Source organism: Meles meles, chromosome 10, assembly GCF_922984935.1.
Source record: "Meles meles chromosome 10, mMelMel3.1 paternal haplotype, whole genome shotgun sequence".
Lineage (NCBI taxonomy): Eukaryota > Metazoa > Chordata > Mammalia > Carnivora > Mustelidae > Meles > Meles meles.
The window spans coordinates 71,197,359-71,219,000 of record NC_060075.1 but is presented as its reverse complement, the minus strand read 5'-3'; the positions used below and the strand labels follow the sequence as shown (position 1 = coordinate 71,219,000).

The following is a 21,642-nucleotide window of genomic DNA, read 5'->3' as shown; positions in this document are numbered from 1 at the left end:
ATGCCAGTGATCAATATTGAAGACTTGACAGAAAAGGACAAATTGAAGATGGAAGTTGACCAGCTCAAGAAAGAAGTGACCCTGGAAAGAATGCTGGTAAACTGTTGCTCCCTTTTGAATTTTATTTTGAACTATAGATATAGTAGGACTGCCAGGTCAGGACCTGTCACAGGGGAGCAGAATTCGCCACCCCAAACAAAATATACCTCCTTAACATAAGTATTGTTTTAGGCTGGTTATTTTTAAGAAACAGCAGATAGGAGATTATCTGAAAACCAAGTAAAAGTTGTCCTTTTGAGCATAACAAAGAACACGGAGGACATGGGGAGATGGAGAGGAGAGGGAGTTGAGGGAAACTGGAAGGGGAGATGAACCATGAGAGACTATGGACTCTGAAAAACAACCAGAGGGTTTTGAAGGGGCCAGGGGGTGGGAGGTTGAGGAACCAGGTGGTGGGTAATAGGGAGGGCACGTACTGCATGGAGCACTGGGTGTGGTGCAAAAACAATGAACACTGTTACGCTGAAAATAAACAAATTAAAAAAAAAGTCCTTTTGTAAGAGACATTTACAGTTATGAGAAGTCTCCATTTATAAAGTTTCCCTCTCTGTACCAGGAAGAGAAGGATGACTCTAAAACTCTTATTAGGAGAGAAGGCAAGGACTTAAATGCACTTGAATTAAGTGGGCTTTTGATGACTGCTTTTCCTGAAAACCTCCCATAACTGGCCTTTCTGCCCCCAAACCCCAACATCTTTTGTCTGCAGCTGGAGATGGTATTTAAGGCGGCGTCCTGGGCCATTTTGGTTTTCCTGGATCTCTCCCATGTACAAAGGAGGTATACATGCTATTAAATTTCTGTGTTTCTCACCTGTTAATCTGCCTTTTTCATTAACAGGGGTGTCTCAATTAAGAACCTAAAAGAGTAGAGGGAAAGGGGCGCGTGGGTGGCTCAGTGGGTTAAGCCGCTGCCTTCGGTTCAGGTCATGATCTCAGGGTCCTGGGATCGAGTCCCGCATCGGGCTCTCTGCTCCGCAGGGAGCCTGCTTCCCTCTCTCTCTCTCTGCCTACCTCTCTATCTACTTGTGATCTCTCTCTGTCAAATAAATAAATAAAATCTTAAAAAAAAAAAAGAGTAGAGGGAAAATGATTTGTCTTCCCCCACACCATTCACTGGAGAGTCTCAATGTAGCTAAAAATGAATTGTTCAGGTAAAAATGCATTAGAGAATAAGAAAATTAATAATCATAATTATCTCTTGATTCAGACTTTAAATGGAAGGTTTGGCAAACTATTTTCCATGGACCAAATCCTTAAACTGTTGTTGTATGACCACTAAACTAAAAATGTTTTTCCATTTTCATAGAATTGTTTTAAAAAAGAAGGAAAGCGAGGGAAAGAAAAAGGAAACAAAGACTTTGAGACAGAGACCATATTTTAGTTAAGCAGTAAAATGAAGCAATGCATACATAGGCATTTTATTTTTCCTTTTCTAAATTGATATTTCTTTTTATTTAATGTAATACTTTGATGTTTAAATACTTTTAGCCAAGACCTCATTTCCTCCAGCACTGTCATGGCTAGTAATGAATGAGTACACACTATTCCTTCTTTGCAAATAAAAATGAGTTCAAGCACAAGAATTTACTCATTCCTCCTAAAAACATCTGACAGATCTTGAAAATGGTTACCAAGAGTTCTCTGCCATTAAAAGGAGAGGAGCAGCAAAGGAATAAAAGTTTCCTCAAAACAAACAGTGACTAAAGCTTGGAAAATGTAGATATGTATTTTAGATTTCTTCATTTTAGGAAAGTAAGTAGAATAAAACTCCTCTACGAGTGATGAGTATGTTTTATATTTTTTCCAAAACACATTTTATCAAGCCAAAGCAGAAAAGGAGTTTGTATTATCTTCATACTTTGCTCAAAACCCTTATTCCCAATAAAAATTGGAATTTTGACCTCTTTGACATTTATAATTGTCTCAAACTTCTCTTTTTCCCTTTCCATACAGGCAAAACATATTTTGCTGTAAAAATAAAATTAAATATATACACAGCACAAAAAGCTTGGAACATATAACAGAACAGTTAAAATCTTTGTATTTTGGGGAAAATAAAGGAAAGTTATTTTTTCTTCTTGACTTGAAACATCCAAATGCTGTTTCATTATTTATCTCCTTCAGATTATTGTTTGAAATGAATATTGGACCATATTCATGTTTATTATTCATTTGTGGCCAGCTCATCTGGGATTTTTTATTTTGGGTAAACATCATATACATCACCATCTAGCAGGTTTGGGGGTTCCTTTTCCCTGCTACTCAAAATCTCCTTGCTTTTGGAAGTCAAACAAATATAATACTGGACTGCCAAAACTAAACACACACACACACACACACACACACACACACACACACGAAAATTTTAGGCCCCAAACCTATAGTTCTTTTTTTTTTTTAAGGATTTTATTTACTTTTTTGACAGACAGAGATCACAAGTAGGCAGAGAGGCAGGCAGAGAGAGAGGACGAGCAGGCAGAGAGAGAGAGACGAGCAGAAAGCCCGATGAGGGGCTCGATCCCAGGACCCTGGGATCATGACCTGAGCCGAAGGCAGAGGCTTTAACCCACTGAGCCACCCAGGCACCCCCCGAATCTATAGTTCTGACATAGGTTGACATAACATCCTTCTAAAATGGTCTGGGGATAGACACTGGAACCCCATCCCTGGTTCAGATTCTGGCTCCACAACTTTCTCCCTGTGGAACACTCACCTGAAATATCTATAAAATGGGAATAGTAACAACATCAATTCAGAGGGCAGCTGGGAAGCATAAATGCGATAATGTATATAAATCTCTGAGAACAATACCTAGGACATACCAAATGCTTTCTACTATTTTTTTATTATTTTTAAAATTATTATTTGATGTCTGTGAACCAAAATAGTTCATACTATTCTGCTATCAAGGTGCTAGTATTGTCAGAAGACACAACTCTTTGCACCCAGTTTTTTTATTTTTTATTTATTTATTTTTATTTGACAGAGAGGAATCACAGCTAGGCAGAGAGGCAGGCAGAGAGAGAGAGGAGGAAGCAGGCTCTCCGCGGAGCAGAGAGCCCGATGTGGGGCTCGATCCCAGGACCCTGGGATCATGACCTGAGCCGAAGGCAGAGGCTTTAACCCACTGAGCCACCCAGGCGCCCCCTGCACCCAGTTTTTAAAGCTGACAGATTTGCAATAATTGTATGCCAATGCAATAAGCAAAGACTAAAGATAACCTTTGTAGTAATAGCCAAAAATAGCCACCATTTGACTGAGCATTCGTTGTATGCTAGACACTTACTGCAACCAGTGTCGCTCTTCCTTTTTCATAGATAAAGTAACTAAACCTTAGATGAACTCTCCTAACTAATGATATATAGCAGGTAAGTGGGCAGATCCAAAACTCGAAACTGGGGTGGCCTGAATCCAGTGTTCATGCTTTCCACCATGCCATGTAATCCTATGTTAAACTATATATACTTAAAATAAGCCTCATTGAAGTGACTTTGAGCACATACACTCACATAGGATTTTTAGGTAATTTATTGCTCCTTATAGCCTCGGGTCCTAGTTAGACATTGTCAAAACCAACCCTTTGCTGACTCTAGAATTACAGTACCTCTATTCCTGACACCCGGTTGGGGCCAAAATAGCAGAAGTGGGGGAAAAAGTGAACCTAAATCTTAATTTTGAATTTTGAAAGGAAAAAAATGTGAATCTAAATTACTGCATATTTCAGAATTGTGTATAAACTACAAGTATCCTCATATGAAGGAGACATCTGACCAAGGCCTTGCCTCAGTTAGAAATGATGTTTCCTAATATGTAGATAATGAACTTGCAGAGTTATAAAGTAATCTTAAATCTTATGTTCAATGTTGCTGGAAATTTGCATAAAAAATGATATAAATATTTTATTTAAAAAAACAGTGAATTAGTTAGAGAAGTTATGGAATGGCCACCTAATGGATTGCCAGAAATGAAGTAGTTTCATGTTAATGCCATGAACAGTAAAATAAGTGAAAAGGAAATAACTTGAACATTAAAAGAAATATTTTGAGCTTGTGTGGATACGCATGTGTATATGTGTATACACAGATGCACACATTTATGTTTCTATGTTTTATAGAACATTGACTCTTTCTAAAAGGTGTTTTAAGTGGCATGTGGACCATTTAAGCTCTGGCTGAGTCCATTAAGTTACTAAAGCCTGATTTTTCATGAAGCCATTACTATAATGGTAGATCAGTGAAGGGAGTAAGCTCATAAACAAAAATAATGATTTAGTTCTACAAATATGTGTTTACTGAGCACCACCTAAACACAGTCTCTGTTCTGGATGCCAGTGATACATGTGAACAAGTCAGCCAGAGGTCCTTGACTGTTTGGAGCTCATGATCAATCATTGTAAATGAGTTTAAAATAAAATTATATGTGTATACTTCTGAGAATTCAGGAGTGGTGATAAGCCTAGAATTTAAAAATTATTCATTCCCTTCCACCTTTACAGGTCACATTTCTGGAATGAGGAAACAGATTTAATCAATGTTTACTCTGGTGACCCTGGTGACCTCTGTGGCCAGCTGTTTTCTGATCCCTGTTCTGATCTCCTTTAGAGAAGCTGGAGGCAGTGTCTCCTGAGAACCCTTAGCTGAATTATGGCCAAATGGTTCTCCTTTACCTGAAGATATCCAGGAGGACAGGAAAAAGAGCAGCTATTTTTTTCTTCTCTCCTAGAAAATACATATGCACTGGTGGAAAGCAGAACACATCAAAAAGAACACAGAAATTACAATACAGTCTTGGATTCTGCAGCATTCTGTATTAAACCAAATGTGTCATTTCTTTCTCCTTCCCTTTAAGGTCTCCAAATGTTGTGAAGAAGTAAGGGATTATGTTGAAGAAAGATCTGGGGAAGATCCACTAGTAAAGGGTATCCCGGAGGACAAAAATCCCTTCAAGGAACTCAAAGGAGGCTGTGTGATTTCATAAGAAAAAAAAAAATTCCATGGAATAACTTGAGCTTTAATGACAGTACTAAGTTTTGGACATCTATAATAATACTGTTAAGCATGTACGTAACCTCTTGATTTATAAGTACAAACTTTTAATAAAAATTGGGATGTGATAATGCATAAATCTGTTTTTCTTAAAGTATTTAACACAGGGTTTAGCACATAACTGGCAATAACTATTGATTGACCCCTTTCTTTAATAGTGACTACTATGGAGACAGCTGGTTGGCTCAGTCAGTTAAGTGTCTGACTTTTGATTTTGGCTCAGGGTCGTGCTCTCAGGGTCATGAGCTTGAGCCCCACGTTGGGCCCCATTGTGGGCATGAAACCTCCTTGGGATTCTCTCTCTCCTTCTCCCTCTTCCCATTCACACTCTCTCTCACTCTCTCAAAAACAAAAAGCCCAAACAAGCAAAAAAAAAAAAAAAAAAAAAAATATATATATATATATATATATATACACACACACACACACACTATGTTTATGAATGAGTGTATATTATTCTGGTTGCCAACATACAGTTTTCTGTTTCTTAACTTCTCTTTCAACACTACTAATATTCTAGCAGGAGGAAATTTCATGGTTAGCCTTATATTTTTTCCAACCTTCTCTTCCTTTGTAGAGTTAGGAACTCTATTCTTTTGAATCATGGAAAATCTATCTTGACAGAATGTGTGCTCTGAAGATTTTCACCGTGGATGTTTCATTTTCTGTTTCTCTTGTTCTCTCAACCCCCAGTCAGCAGTGATGGTTTTAACATAACCTCTTCCTACATTCTTACCATTTTTACTTGTTACCAGTGATGTAACTTTTTACCACAATACCAAATGGATTAAGAGGCAGTCTGTGGTCATGGAGACAGTAAATTTAACCAGCACCAGAGTAAAGGTTATAAGAAGCCAGAGAGTTCTGGCTCTGGCATTTTACTGCCTGACTTTGGATAAATTACTTACTCTTTCTAAATCTCAGTTTCTTCTCCTGTAGGAGAGGAATAATATGGTCCTATCCCCTTTTTCATGGGGAGTTATATATTACTTGGGGGGATTAGGGCACTCAGCATACTGCCTGGCACATAGTAGCAACATCCAGTAAGTATTAACTAGTCGTGTTGCTGAGAAAGAAACTAGACAAATATCCAGAATCCTTTGAGAGCCACTCATTCCATTCCATCCCATCCCTAAGAAGACTCTCACCAGGGCAGCCCTTTTTTCTATAACAGTCTTAAGAACAAAATGATAGAAAAATAGCTGTCTTCTGAATCATCTTGCTAATCAGTTTCTTCCTGGCATCTCACCAAGTTGACATAAGCCAAATTTCACTACCTTTGTGCTAAAGACTGAGAGATAATTTGCCGCTCGTCTGTAACAAATGATGAGTGCTGATTACTGCAACATGGAAACTGTTTTCATTGTGTTTCCTTGTTGCTATCTCACATTTGCAGTGCTATTTTTGGATACATCAGTGATCAGAATACAAGGGAATGCTAATTGATTGTCATCCTTTTTAAAAACAAGAATTAATCTATTATTTGGTCTGGAAGGGAATCTCAAGGTGGTCCCAAGTTTAGCTCCTAGCACTGTCCTTTCCACTCTGGCTGTAGTAAATGCTCAACAAGGATCAAGTTTGCATGCTCGTCCAACCCCTTCATTTTGAAATGGAGGAAATCCAGACTCAGAGAAGTGAGTTGGCAAGTTTCTAGGGTCCAGACTCTGGATCTCTAGCTGAATGGTTAACACCACACTTTACCACATATCAAATATGCTTTGAGTATTAAGAGATTCCAGGATAAACTATTGGAGTTCATCTTTTTCCTCAGGAGACATTATTTTCTGTTTAAAACTGCAAAACTCCTGGGGCACCTGGGTGGCTCAGTGGGTTAAAGCCTCTGCCTTCGGCTCAGATCATGGTCTCAGGGTCCTGGGATCAAGCTCCGCATTGGGCTCTCTGCTCAGCGGGGAGCCTGCTTCCTCCTCCCTCTCTCTCTCTCTCTCTGACTGCCTCTCTGACTACTTGTGATCTGTCTGTCAAATAAGTAAATAAATAAAAATCTTTAAAAAAAAAAAAACTGCAAAACTCCTCTCCAGCCACCCCCTCAGCCCTTCCTATCTCCCTGTTCCACTCTCTTGTCTCCCATAGGACCCGTCACCATCTAGCATCCCATACACATTACTTCATTATTTGTTTAATTGTGGTCTGTCTCAAAGGTATTTCTGTGTGCAATTCAGTGCTTATTATATGTTCCATTTATCTTTTTTCCCCCTGACTAAAAAAAGTATAACAGAATCTTGGCTATGGCATTTAGTAACATGTATGGTCCTAACCACATCTCTAGTTTTATCTAACACTGGAAACGGATTTGGAAGGCAGATGATTCTAAGTGAAAACCCTGGCTTGTTCAATTTCTACTTCAACTCTTTGAACATCACTTTTTTTTTTGTTTTTGTTTTTGTTTTTTCAAAATAAAATGATAAACTAGAATGGATTCTTAAACGAAAATTTAAAGTCACTTAGAACAGATATAGATAAAAACCTAATCAATGTCCTCTATTACAATAGACCTAGAGACTTCCTGTAGTCAACAAGCTTAAGTATTAAATAATTCCCAACATGACACCCCATTTCCCCACCTTCTGCAGTTCAGTCAGATTGATCTCTCCACCTGAAATGTCCCTCCACTCTAACTCATTTCAGACTTTGGAAATCCTTCTCCTTCTCTGAAGCTCATTATAAACTATCTCCTCTGTCCCTCAATCCAGCCCAAGAGTATTCTGCAAAATCTTTTAACTCACTTAACATTCCCTTGCTTTCTTTTATTATAGTCTGTATGGTTGTCTTACTCTCAAATCTGTGTTATAAATTTCCCAAGCCAGAAGCTCTGTTCATCTTTGAAACTGCCATAACAACTCATAAATTGTCTCTACAATTTAATTGACTTAATAAGTGTTCAATTAAAAGCAGGAAGGACGGTAGTTTTTATTTTGGAGAATTCAGAATTCTTATTAGCTTAACTATGGAATGAATCAACAGTAGGGTAACATTTGTGTTGCTTTAAAATACAGACTGCAGGAGTTGGGATAAGATAAAATTCATAGAAAAGAATACAGAGAAAGATGGTCTAGGAAGAAGGTTGTGAGGTCATGACTATCCTACAGGCTATACAGTTCCAACAGTGAGTGATTTTTTTTTTCCAGAAGTTATTTCGGGGCCACAGATTACTAGGTTAAAATGAATGAGGTAAGACTATAGGGAAACAAAAAATACTCTAGGCATAGCCTTAACATTTGGCTCATCCACAGAATTTCCTGGTACCAGTAATGAGAATGGGTAAAACATATATACTTAATGTAATATATCATTTGAGATACTTGTACTTTGAAAGTATTTTGTACACATAGGTGAGTTTAAGCTTTAGCAAGGAAAGAAAAATGATTATTTTAATTTGCGTTGATTTGATTTTAGCCAGATTTCAAAACAAGGTTAATATTGAACTTCCTAAATTCCTAAAAGAATGTATTAACATATGGAAAAGAGTAAACTGAATAATAAGAATGACCACTTACAATGGAAATTAAAGTCTTGTGAAAGCAAAATTGATAAAATAAATCATTTTTATATGAACTATAAGTAGTTAAATGATCAGAGCATCAGACATAGGCCATCCTGTAACTTTACATTATCTCCATCTAGAAAAGGAAGCTTATGCATATAGTTACATGAAATGGGTGAGTTTATGAAATGTTCCATGTGATTGTTGTAATAAATTGAACTAAAACAAGTTAACTGGGTGGATCAAATATACGTTAAATATGCTCCTTAGAAACCATCATTTTAATGACCTAAACAGTCACCATTAACTTTATAAATTTCAGAGGAGCAGAATTTGGGAAATAACCTAGTTTACTTCCACCAACAAAACAAAGGCAGAGAGTATCTCTGTCTTGCAAAAAATCACAAGATAGAGTAAGACAAGAACACTTGTCTTTTTGAGTTCAGCCTAGCATTAAATCAACTCCAATATAACTTCCCTCAATATTTTCTTAAACAGCTTCCTTTATATGGATTTTTTAACAAAACACTTAATACATCAGAAAAGTAACCAAAGAGTTGTTTTTCCTTTTTTTGCAGGTCACGGTAAATATTTCATGGTCTTTGCTCTTTTGTAATTAAAAAGTAGAAATAACAACACTGTTAATTTTCTTAAGCAGATTTCTTTAAAACATTTGTCAAAGGACAGTGGGTTAATAAAAGTCATTTTCTACCCATTATCTTTCATTGCAGAGTGGTTTGCACACATACTATTTTGTAAAACAAATTTTATTAAAAGTAATATGTAAAATATAAGTAAAAAGCTAACATGACATTTGGCTATAACTCACATGGATTTTAAACTTTGTTTATCCGATAACTTTTATTGATAGGACATTTCTGTGAGAATAGACAAGAAATTGTTTACCATGGTTGTTTACCATGCTCTTCTAAAAAGAAGTGTTCCCATCCTTTTACCATTTAAAACCAAACAATAACAAGACATTTTTCAGAATGCTGTGTCATCATAGGATTTCAGCATTTCCCAATTCACTTTAATTAGTTCACTTAATGTGATTTTAATATCATGCATTCTGTAAGAGTAAAAACTAAAAAAAAAAGACTAATATGCATTTGCTCTCCAATTTAAGTTCTCCTAGTACTGGGGAAGAAGTTAAATGACCGCTATGGATTTATAACTATTTATCACTGTCTGCAAGTAGATGATTTCAAAAAGAAGAAATTTCCAGGCCAAAATAATTTTATTTTTATGATTTGGAAAAGACATGCATTAAGTTACTTAACTAGCTTATTTGATTTGGTGCTGAACTTATTTAATTCAGGCCACATTAACTACTTTCACTAACATTTATTTTTAACCAAACTTTTAAATCCGAGCAATGGGGAATCAAAAAATATTAATTGCTTTTGGAGACAGATGTGAGTTTTTTGTCTTGGCTCACCTTGCATACTAACAGGGGGTGGGGGGCCCTCCAGAAGCTTATTTGATTTCTTTGCGTCTGGGAGATCCTGGAATATGTGCTATTTAAAATATAGAAAAGCTCCCAGTTTTCTTCATGAACATGATTTATCAGATGTAGATACATAAATGCAATTAGAAACGTAACATACCTCAGCTAATTCACTGTTCCCCTGGCCCATCATCTATTTTATAAATTAGAAAACCAAAATCCAGAAAAAAATAAATGACTTTTCCAGTGAAGGCCAGTGGCAGAGCTGGGACTAGACCCAGAGTTCTCACCAAGTAGCTTATTGTTCCTGTCCCTCCAATGTATTCATTGAGGACAAGTGGGTAGAATCTAGAGAGAAATTAGGAACAAACAAAAGCCTATGCTCATAAAATAGGGAGTGACTTGGGGTGCCTAAGCCCAAGTACCCTGAAATTCTCCATTCAGGCCACCACACTTAATTTGAATTTGACTCTCTAGGCAAAGAGGTCATCTGCAAAGAGAGAAATATCTGACTGCTTGGGAAGGTTTCTTACGTTCGTGCTTTAGTTTTCTTCTAGGCTCTTGAACATCTTTAACAAACCAAACAAAGTTTAATTTATAGTCAAAGAGAAACTTTATATTGCAGGTAAACGTGTCAGGTCCTACACCTTTCCTGGCTTTACAAAATGGCAGCAAGATGAATACTGCTTTCCAGAGAGTGGAGAAACCCAAGCTGAGTGAGTCCGATGCCAGCCTCCAGGAAGTTTGCGGGAGCCAGGAATTCCTAACCCTTGGTGTGGACAGTCACCCAAACCGCGGTTGATGGAGAATGGGGAAACACTTCCTGGTAAGAACTTTCAGATTCCTTCTTCTGTCTTCTCTAGTATCATCCTGTGTCCTCCAAATCATTACAAAACATTCCCCTGAAGAAAGAGTAAGAGCTCTGCTGCGGAAGTTGCAGACAGTTCATTAATGTCAGAAAATGGCCCTGCAAATTGGAAACAATATTCACATCCCGATGCCCCCTTGACCCCCCCAATGTGTCACTATGTTTCGGGCATTTAACGGACTGGATGGATACACATCAGGAGACGTGGTGGGTGTTTCTGAGATTACAGCTCAGTTTCGTTCTCCTCCTGAGCCTTTTCTCCACAACACACATGTAACTGGGGAAAAGTAACACGCTGTATATTTTTGAAACTTGGAGAGGAGAAGGGCCGTTATTTCCTGCAGGCTAGTGTCCTCCTTTTCTTGCTTCGCAAACAAAACCCGGATGTGACTTGGGAACGGAAAAAAAAAAAAAAAAAAAAAAAAAGGAACAAAAAGTAAAACTTTAGTTGTTTCTCCAGGAGAGTTGGCTAGTGCAACCCCAACTGTCCCGCCACAGCCCTGGCGAGTCCCCCGCGGGCGTGGCAGGCTTGGGAGTCGGCAGGGGGCCAGCATCCCGGAGCTCCGGCAGCGCCCAGCTTCTCAGGCTCCCTCTCCCTCAACCCTCCGGGGCTCGCTGGAGCAGGCCCCCCGCGGTCGAGGGGGCCTGAGAAAGAGCCGAGGACGCGGGGCAGGGTCGGTGTGAGGGGCCGCCCTGCAGGCAGCCGAGCTCTGGGGGCTCTGGGGAGCACGGCGGGGAGGTGGTCCTCTCGAGCGCCGGCCGGCGGGCGGGGTGCGCGGGCACCGCAGTTATTTTGGGGCGCGTCCTAGTTTGCTGCATTTCCAGCCTCTCCGCTTCCAGAACTATCCCCAGGCCCGGTTCTGGGGCGAAAATGCCGGCCCTTCACATCGAAGATTTGCCAGAAAAGGAAAAGCTGAAGATGGAAGTTGAGCAACTTCGCAAAGAAGTGAAGTTGCAGAGGCAACAGGTAAATTGTCCCAGAGCATTTCCTTCTCTGAAATGAACCAAGGGCAGTTTTTCCTGGTTTGTTACAGTAAAACAGTACTGCTTTTCTAGTTTTTGCTATCCGCCCCCCCCCCCCCCAGCTTCTCTTGAAGTAGGGCTTTGTTGGTACCTGGGAACTGCCAGTTGGTGTGGGGAAATCATCGGAGGTAAAGGAGAGCAAGGGTCGGCTGAGTAATTTAAAGCCAAATGTCACATCTGAGCCTAGGACTGGGCAAATGGACAAAAAATTCTTCCTGCGTTACTTGGTTTTAAAAACTCAAAATGTAGGAAAAAGGCAGATGGCTATTTAGTTCCTTGATCTTTTTCATTATGGGAAAGAATGGTATTTTAGTGCTTTTTAATCACTATTTAATTCATATTTAATTTAGATAATTTGAATTACATAATTTTGAATTTCACCAGGCCTCTCCAGAGGTATGCAGTGAACAGCTAACTAGGGCTTGAGAACAAAACATTACAATTTCTATTTTTATTTGTTCCTAACTCCCATCCCTTTATACCTTCCACTTGGTTTATAGGTATACACAGTGAACCAATACAGTAGTATCTGCATTTATTTATAAATAATTATACATATATTTGGGTACATATGAAAATTCTTTTTAGTGATCATGATTTAAAATTTGAGAGACCACTGAAGTGGATTACAAATTCAGTGAGAACATATGTCTCAGTGTTCAGAAGTCTCACCAAAACGTTCTGGAGATTTTGTACTTTTGACTTCTTACTGGTAGCTTGAGCATGCATAGCTTCCTTTTTTTCCTCAATCAGGCAATCTAAAGTCCAGGAATAGGTTTTTATAGTTGTTTTTTTTTTAAGGAAATGATCCACTCCTTTCTCCACAGCAAGAAAAATGTAAACTGATTTCATTTCTCTATGGTTTAATACTAGAATTTTTTTTAAAAAAATAGAAAAGGAAAACAATGGAAATTAAGCAGTTATAGTAAATAAGCTCCTTTACTTTCCTGCTCTAATTATGGTAAATCTGCTCATGACAGAGTCCTGTTACTCAAGATGAACATTTGAGTGATATTTGGAAGATGCGGGTGTTTTTGAGTTTTACTTTATACGTATTTCTTTTCTGAAATTTAATCTTTCAATTCCAAATCCCTATTCTTCCTAGATTTTTGAGTGCAAAGGTTGTTTCTATCCATGTTGAAAGTTTTTGTACCTTAAAAATACTGCTGTGGGGCGCCTGGGTGGCTCAGTGGGTTAAGCCGCTGCCTTCAGCTCAGGTCATGATCTCGGGGTCCTGGGATCGAGCCCCCTTGTCGGGCTCTCCGCTCAGCAGGAAGCCTGCTTCCTCCTCTCTCTCTGTCTGCCTCTCTGTCTACTTGAGATTTCTGTCTGTCAAATAAATAAATTTTTTTAAAAAATCTTAAAAAAATAAAAATACTGCTGTGCTTAAAAGAATAAGCAAAGTTATGGTACGCAAAGAATAGGGTGGTTTCTTGAAACTTTAAGGAACCCATTTTGTGGATGACAAAGTGCAGTCTGTTTTGGCCACTGAGATTTTTTCACACAATGCATCTTAGAGGTTATATATCAAACAGAGTTGCATATACTGAAGCATAGTCTTGTACAAAGTTGGAATATCCTAATACCAGAGTGTACAGAACTTCTAGGAGAAAAAAAGAGACAAGTGTCTTCTAGGTATTTTAAGCTTCAAATTAGAAATTGGGCAGGGACCTGGATGCAGCTGACTGTGTAGAAACTGAAGGTGTCATTCATGAGCCATTCCTCCCTGCCAGCTCCCCACCTCCTCTCCTTAGCACACACCCTGCTGCATCAGTTTCCAACTCCAAGTGTATGCTAATGGGAGAGAAAACTTCAGAGAGAGCCTTAGCAGATACAAGGAGAGGCATCTGAATCCTAGTGGTAATATTCAAACATATGTTACCACACACTTTGGTTTATAGAGTATTAGTGTTCTACAACCATTATGGCTTTTAGATCATTCAGTGCTCTCCCTTTTAAGGATCAAAAACTTGACTCACATTGAGGTCTTTTATTCATTTCGAGTTTATCTTTGTGTACAGTGTAAGAGAATGGTCGAGTTTCATTCTTCTACATATAGCTGTCCAGTTTTCCCAGCACCGTTTATTGAAGAGACTGTCTTTTTTCCATTGTATATTTTTTCCTGTTTTGTTAAAGATTATTTGACCATAGAGTTGAGGGTCCATATCTGGGCTCTCCACTCTGTTCCACTGGTCTATGTGTCTGTTTTTATGCCAGTACCACGCTGTCTTGGTGATCACAGCTTTGTAGTAAAGCTTAAAATCAGGTAACGTGATGCCGCCAGTTTTGTTTTTGTTTTTCAACATTTCCTTAACAATTTGGGGTCTCTTCTGATTCCATACAAATTTTAGGATTATTTGCTCCAGCTCTTTGAAGAATACCGGTGGAATTTTTATCCGAATGGCATTAAAAGTATAGATTGCTCTAGGCAGTATAGACATTTTAACAATGTTTATTCTTCTAATCCAAGAGCATGGAACGGTCTTCCATCTTTTTGTGTCTTCTTCAGTTTCTTTCATGAGTGTTCTGTAGTTCCTCGAGTACAGATCCTTTACCTCTTTGGTTAGGTTTATTCCAAGGTATCTTATCCCAAGGAGGCTAAGTACCTCCTTATTTAAGACCTCATAGGTAATGATACAGATGTGTACTAAAACACATGTGTTATGATAAACCAGTTCATTATTCTGTCAATAAATTGTTCATGTCTGAGCTGTGTGCTCTGTTCAGGCCAAGGACACAGAATCCACAGGCTGAATTCTGGCTCCAGCTAACTGTTGCTCAAACACATCTTCTTGATCATGGAAGGAAATGCTCAGAGGAGTTATTATTCACTTTTGGAGTTTACAGATCTCTTTGGAAACCAAGTGAAGAAGCCTCTATAGAAGCAGATACAATTTGGGGGAACTCTAATCTTACCCACAAATATCTGTGGGGAGACAGGCCCCAGGTTGTGGTTACTTGCATCTGTACTTCTTACAATTCCCATAAAATGTGTGCACTATGAACGTCGGCAACAAATAAGAGCAGTTGTTATCCAAGAGAATGGCACTTGAAAAATTTTTATTGCACCACGCTTTAAATCATCTAACTCCATCACCTAGTTCTAAATTTTATTTTTTTTTAAGATTATTTATTTATTTATTTGACAGGCAGAGATCCCAAGGAGGCAGAGAGGCAGGCGGGGGTGGGGGGGCAGGCTCCCTGCTGAGCAGAGAGCCTGATGCAGGGCTCCATCCCAGGACCCCAGGATCATGACCTGAGCTGAATGCAGAGGCTTTAACCCACTGAGCCCCCCAGGCGCCCCTAGTTCTAAATTTTAGAACAGTGGTCTTCACTTTGTGTGCAAAAAGTATGTAGGGTATGAGAGTAAAATATTAAAAATTTCTACTTTTGGTTAGATTTAAATCTCTTCTGACAGTTTCCAGTTTATGTTTTATAATTACACACTAAGTATAACACAGTAGCATCTATACTTATTTATAAGTAAATAATTAGATATCATTACATAATTATGTACATTTTGGGATATATATGTATATATATATATATACATATATATATGCAAGCATGTTTTTGTGATCACCATTAAGACAATTTGAAGATTATTAATCTAGATTACAAATTCAATGGGACAGTTTCCCAGGGTTAAGAGATCTCTGTTAGAATTTGCTGGAGCTTCTGTAATTTTTACTTCTAATTTCTTCTTAACAATGCAGGCCTTCATTAACACACTAATCCTTTTTTTTTCTTCTTCCTTTTTTCATCCTTTTTCTTTTTTAAATTCACTCTTACAATCTGTCTCTGAAGGATAGAGTTTTTGAAAAAAACTATTCAGTCCTTTCTCCATTACAGAAAAAGTTTCAACTAATTACATAAACAGAAGGATCTCAGATAAACCCAATAAACCTCAGATAAATCTTTTGTTATGATCATTGCCCTTAAGCAATGGGAAGGAATCCTGAATAGAGACACAAATGGTATGACTGGGCAACCTCAGCCTCTCCAGCATCAGACTTTCTCCAATGTTTCTATCATTTTGTAAAATTGCAGAAAATGGCACACACCCATAAGTGAGAATTTTGGCAGGACATAGCCCAAAACATTTGGGGATTATCTATTACTGCACTGTTCATTAGCATGGGAAATTGAAAATGTGGTATATTTTGGTTCGTAAAATATTATGAATAGATCATAATTATATTTCAGCAGAGGAGAGAATTCACATGAGGCACAATGGATAGAAATTGCTGGGATGAGCTATTTAGTACAATGACTTTCAAGCTTTTTGACCCTCACCATAGAAATATATTTTACATAGATTGTGTCATTCATATATAGCATATATGTTATATATGCTTTGTACAACTATTTTTATACTATTTTGTTTTTTTAAATGCTAGTTGTGCTTAATTATATTAATTTCACTAAAGGGTGCTAATGAAGTGTAGACAATCCTGACCTAATTCATTCTTTTTTTTCCTCTTAAGGTGTCTAAATGTTCTGAGGAAATCAAGAACTACATTGAAGAACGTTCTGGAGAGGATCCTCTGGTGAAAGGAATTCCAGAAGACAAGAATCCTTTTAAAGAGAAAGGCAGCTGTATTATTTCATAAATAACTCTGGAGAGAAATTTCATCCTCAGTAGAAGAACTAGTTTTTGTTTTTCTGAAATAAAACCAAAATTCCTTTCAAAGAAGGAAAACAAAATTTAAAGACTTTCTTAAATACTTATATTGATATGGTTACATATAAAAGCTGTGTGCTTCTCATCTTTGCTCACTACACCTCCTTGTTAAGAGGGCAGAGAGTTTCAAATGTACAATTATGGAAATAAGGACATTACTTGTGCATGACTCACCTCTTTCAGTATATTGCTTGATGCCTTAAATAAAGTTTTATCTCTGGAAAATGAGTGTTGGCAATTTTTAAAAGCAGGTTGTTGCTGCTTTTAAAAATTTTTGTTTGTTTGTTTGTTTTGCATTTACTTTTTTATTTTTTCCCATAACCATTCATATGTTTGGGACACATATCAAAGAATTAGGGGATTTGATAGATCAGTTCTCCAATCTACCTCTCTCCTTCAAATCTCAGTTGGTTTACGAAGCTGAGTTCTGACTTCTGGAATGTTTCTGATCTAATTTTAACTATGAGGGAATCAAGGGAGTAGAATTCCTCACATTGACGAAGTAGCTGAGTCAAGAACCACATTAGCACTCGAAACCCACATTACCAGTCACCATACAGATCGTGGTCAAAGTGTTGCTGCAGTGGTGCTGTGGGGAAGGGCCACATGTGGCGCCTGTGAGAAGCCCCCAGGAGGTCAGCCCCAATATGTCCATCCTCAGGGAGCTTCATCTCCCACAGGATGCAGGTGTTGGCACGGTGACCCTCTGGCCCTGTGGCATTGGCAGAGACACTGGGCTCTGACCTCCTCTTACCAGTGTCTTCCAGCAAGCCTAGGCAAACCACACCACCTTTCCAGGGTCCTTCTCCTCCAAAGGGACCAGTTAATCTTTTGCCCATTTCTAAAATTAGCTTGTTTTATTCTCCCCTCATTAATTTGTAGGCATTCTTCATATATTTTGGCCATCGTCAGTGATAGGTGTCGCCAGTACCTTCTCCAGTCCATGGCTTAACATTTCAAGGCAGAATGGTAGCTGCCGGGGCTTTAGCCCCAAGGTGCAACGCACCAAGGTACAGGGCCCACTCCAACTCGAGGAGTTCTTTATGAAGGCACCTGCAGCAGCGACCTCAAAGACCTCTTCTTCTTCTCTTGAAGCATTTTTTCCCTGTTTCCCTCTGACTGTTTGAGCCAAAAGAAAGAGGAGAAAACCCTTCCAGGCAAGTTCCAGTTCAAATGGGCTTAGTCACTAATGCGCCCCGCAATTTTAAATGTGACACCAGAAACCCAGGCTCGATTAGGTTCTTTTCTCCTATTTAGACCCAAAAGGGTAACTTATCAAGTCAGAGATGTGCCAGTGACTTCTAGTAGCTTCCTAAAGCATACCAGCCTCCTCACTCTGAAATTGCTTCCCCTTCCCTCTCTGAGAAGGAACAGGATGCCCCAGGCAGGTTACAGCAAACCAAGAGCAGAGACTATTTCCTTCAGTTTCCTGCCGTTTTCCAAGTGTTGACGTCAATTGGGATTACTGAGAGCCCAGGGATAATTTTAGCCCAAAGCACACTCTACTCCAAGGTGAGATTTAAGAAAAGTAAGGCATAATTTTACCAACTGCCATAGAACAATTTGTATTGGGATGTGTTGCTACTATCAGTCATTTCACATTTAAGGTAGCCTGGGATTTTGATACTTTGGGGCCTGTGAAGTTTTGACTTTAACACACTGTTTCATGTCTCTCAAGTCATGGAATTTTCTTGTGTTGCATGAGGAAGGAAGCATCTCGTTCTTACTAAGGCAGATCAGATGACCTGCTTTCTTCATGGAGGGCCAAGTCAACATGTTTATCCTGTAACTTCTTCAGACTTATGGCTTCGAAGGCTGTGCCCTGAGTTTCTATAGCCACATTCAGCTCTCCGTTCATGTACACCTCCAAGTCCTAGCCTCTGCTTTTCATGTACTTTCAGCCAGATGACAACTTAGCCCACGTCTGCTTTTTCCTTAATAAATTCCCAATCTTGTAGATGTTTCTACTAAATCTAATTCTGTTCTTATTTTCTTACTGTTTTCATCATAGTAATTTGGCAAATATGCAGAAGTGTAATAAAATCCTCTTGATTTTCAAGCGTTCAGCTGCTAAAAACTTATTAGCTTACATTAGGAAGAAAATGAAAAATACGGTAACTATATATTTGGGTGTATTATAAAAGTAACCTTTAGTAAATGGGAATTTGTTAAGTAGAATTTAAATCATGGATTCAATTTCTTCCAAGTATATAGTTGTGTTAATCATTTGGCATCTGATTAAATAGTTGCTATCCTTTGTGTATTGAGACTCAGGTTCATAGAACTCATTAAATTAGCAAAATTGACTTTCCTATTTCCAGCCAGAATCTACATTACGAGCTCCCTCGTACTTGGTATTTTAAGAGTTTATTTTACATGTTGGAATCTCATTACTTTCTAAATTTGTATTTCCTTGATTTCCCATATATTTAATAGTCAGATTCCTTTGTGCCTTTGACCACCTTCACCCATTTCAACCCTCCCAACCCCTACCACTGACAACTACCCTTATAGCCAAGTGTATAAGCTTGGTTTATTTGGGATGTTGTTGTTATTGTTGTTTTTAGATTCCACAAAAAAGATTATATACAGTGTTTGTCTTTCTCTGTCTGACTTAGTTCACTTGCCCTCAAGATCCATCCATGTTGTTGCAAATGGCCAAGATTTCCTTCTCTTGTTATGGCTGCATAATATTCCAGTTTGCATAGATATTCCATCTAATTACAATATATTCTTTATCCATTCATTCATCATTGGGCATTTAGGTTGTTTCCATATCTTGGTTATTATGAATAATGTTGCAGTGGACATGGGGGTGCATAAGTCTTTTCAAATTAATATTTTCATTTTCTTCAGATATATAGCCAGAAGTGGAATTGTTGGATCTTAGAGTAGTTCTAGTAGTAGTAGTTCTAGTAGTAGTTTTTTTGAGGAAACTCCATATAGCTTTCCAAAGTGGCTGCACCAGTTGGCATTCCCACCAACAGTGTGCAGTTTTTCCCTTTTCTCCACATCCTCGCCAACACTGATTATTTCTTGTCTTTTTGATAAAAGCCACTTGGACAGGTAGGAAGTGATATCTCATTATGGTTTTGATTTGTATTTCCTTGATTCTTAGTGATGTTGAGCACCTTTTCATGTACCTATTTTTATCTGCTTTTATCTGCTGTTTCAAGGAAAATTAGAAGGTTATATAGGAAACCAATGATGGCTACCTATTAGGGTCAGAGTTGGGGACAACTACGTAGGAAGCGATGAGATTGAGCCTTCTCAAGGAATATTCTTTTTATAACGTTTTGATTTGTGTAACCTGTAAATGTATTATCCAGTTTAAAAAGTAAAATTAATTTAAAAATAAAAAATAGAAGAAGTTTTATATTACTATGCTTGGGCTTTGGAGACTAAGTATGTTTTGGTAGTAACATTTTTATGAATCAGAAATGAGTCTGTATCATCAACATGATCTGATTAATTAATTGGTCATTCAGATCTATTCAGCTCAACCCACTAAGTTAGACAGAAGAACTAAGTCAGTAATAGTTACAGTCTACCCTTATCCCCTCTAACTGAGTCTTAGAAGGATGACAACAAATGAAAAATAAGTTCCTATTTCTAGTATTACAGTCTAGGAGAGTAGGGACCAGTCAGAAGATATCTTTGATTTCATAGAGGAGTAGAATGGTAACAGAAGGAAAGTGCCATGGGATCTCTCCGTTAAAATAAACTCTGATGGGGCACCTGGGTGGCTCAGTGGGTTACGCCTCTGCCTTCGGCTCAGGTCGTGATCTCAGGGTCCTGGGATCGAGCCCCACATTGGGTTCTCTGCTCGGCGGGTAGCCTGTTTCCCCCACCACCCCACCTGCCTACTTGTGATCTCTCTCTCTCTCTCTGTCAAATAAATAAAAAGATTTAAAAAAAAAAGAATAAACCCTGATACCTTAATCTGTATGTCTGCTATCCTAACCAGGGAAGACCAGGGCATTATCAGCAACTTTTCCACTTGGGCTACCTTCAGTCTGAGGTGAGAATCCACAGACCATTGAAAACCATCCACTGGCACTAGGAAAATGAAGAGACATACTGATGCCATTTCTTCCTTTTTCTTTCGGTTTGCACACACATTAAATGATGACCTCCTTTTTTTTTTCAACCTGATATTAAAGAGTACTTAAAGAGGAATTTCATTGAACATAAAAAGGCACAAATAGTTAAAATAGGTGGACTATAAATTTCAGAAATTGACCTCGAAGTTATTGTGCAAAAATTACACTTAAAATGAAAGGAGGGGTGCCTGGATGGTTCAGAAGTTAAGCATCTGCCTTCAGCTCAGGTCATGGTTCCAGGGTCCTGGGATCGAGCCCCGTGTAGGGCTCCCTGAACAGTGGGAAGCCTGCTTCTCCCTCTGTTCCTCCCCCTGCTTATGTTCCCTCTCTTCTTGTCCCTCTCTCTGTCAAATAAATAAATAAAATTGTTTTAGTATATGTGCTGCCGAAGCGAGCACTAAATAAAATTGTTTTAAAAAGGTGAAAAGAAAAAAGTAAAATGAACGGATAAGGTCCTCGTAAAATTAAAGATTTTATTTATTTATTTGACAGAGAGAGATCACAAGTAGGCAGAGAGGCAGGCAGAGAGAGTGAGAGGGAAGCAGGCTCCCTGCCGAGCAGAGAGCCCGATGTGGGACTCGATCCCAGGACCCTGAGATCATGACCTGAGCCGAAGGCAGCTGCTTAAACCACTGAGCCACCCAGGCGCCCCGGTCCTCGTAAAATTAACAGTCATGAAAAATAATTCACATTGGCATATATAAAAATGTATGCATTTATTCATCCAAAACCAAAAATATTTGGAGCTCTATGTACTAGGCACTGGTTTAGGCCCAAGGGATGTAGTGGTGAATTAGACAAAGTCCTTAGCATCATGAAATTTATAGGAATCATAATTAATCAGATGTAGGTGGGAATTACAGAGTATATTATAATGTATAGGTTAGGATAAATAGGAGAGTGGTTTT

The 21,642-nt window shown here is 38.4% G+C and overlaps 2 protein-coding genes across 2 annotated transcripts; both read left to right on the top strand.

Annotated features, from left to right (window-relative positions):
- Positions 1-5,036, top strand: GNGT1 (G protein subunit gamma transducin 1). The gene is made up of 2 exons (XM_046021449.1): positions 1-96; positions 4,908-5,036. The coding sequence occupies exons 1-2, from the start codon at positions 1-3 to the stop codon at positions 5,034-5,036; spliced, it is 225 nt and encodes a 74-aa protein (XP_045877405.1).
- Positions 5,037-11,385: 6,349 nt separating this feature from the next.
- On the top strand, positions 11,386-16,856 carry GNG11 (G protein subunit gamma 11). The gene is made up of 2 exons (XM_046020864.1): positions 11,386-11,891; positions 16,435-16,856. The coding sequence occupies exons 1-2, from the start codon at positions 11,796-11,798 to the stop codon at positions 16,558-16,560; spliced, it is 222 nt and encodes a 73-aa protein (XP_045876820.1). The 5' UTR covers positions 11,386-11,795; the 3' UTR covers positions 16,561-16,856.
- Positions 16,857-21,642: the final 4,786 nt, after the last annotated feature.

What these genes read in the sequence shown, in the direction of transcription:
- GNGT1 (XM_046021449.1), top strand. Translation starts at nt 1, where the DNA reads ATGCCAGTGATCAATATTGAAGACTTGACAGAAAAGGACAAATTGAAG. An exon ending in TGACCCTGGAAAGAATGCTG is followed by an intron (nt 97 to 4,907) that starts GTAAACTGTTGC and finishes CTTCCCTTTAAG; the next exon opens with GTCTCCAAATGTTGTGAAGA.
- GNG11 (XM_046020864.1), top strand. Translation starts at nt 11,796, where the DNA reads ATGCCGGCCCTTCACATCGAAGATTTGCCAGAAAAGGAAAAGCTGAAG. An exon ending in TGAAGTTGCAGAGGCAACAG is followed by an intron (nt 11,892 to 16,434) that starts GTAAATTGTCCC and finishes TTTCCTCTTAAG; the next exon opens with GTGTCTAAATGTTCTGAGGA.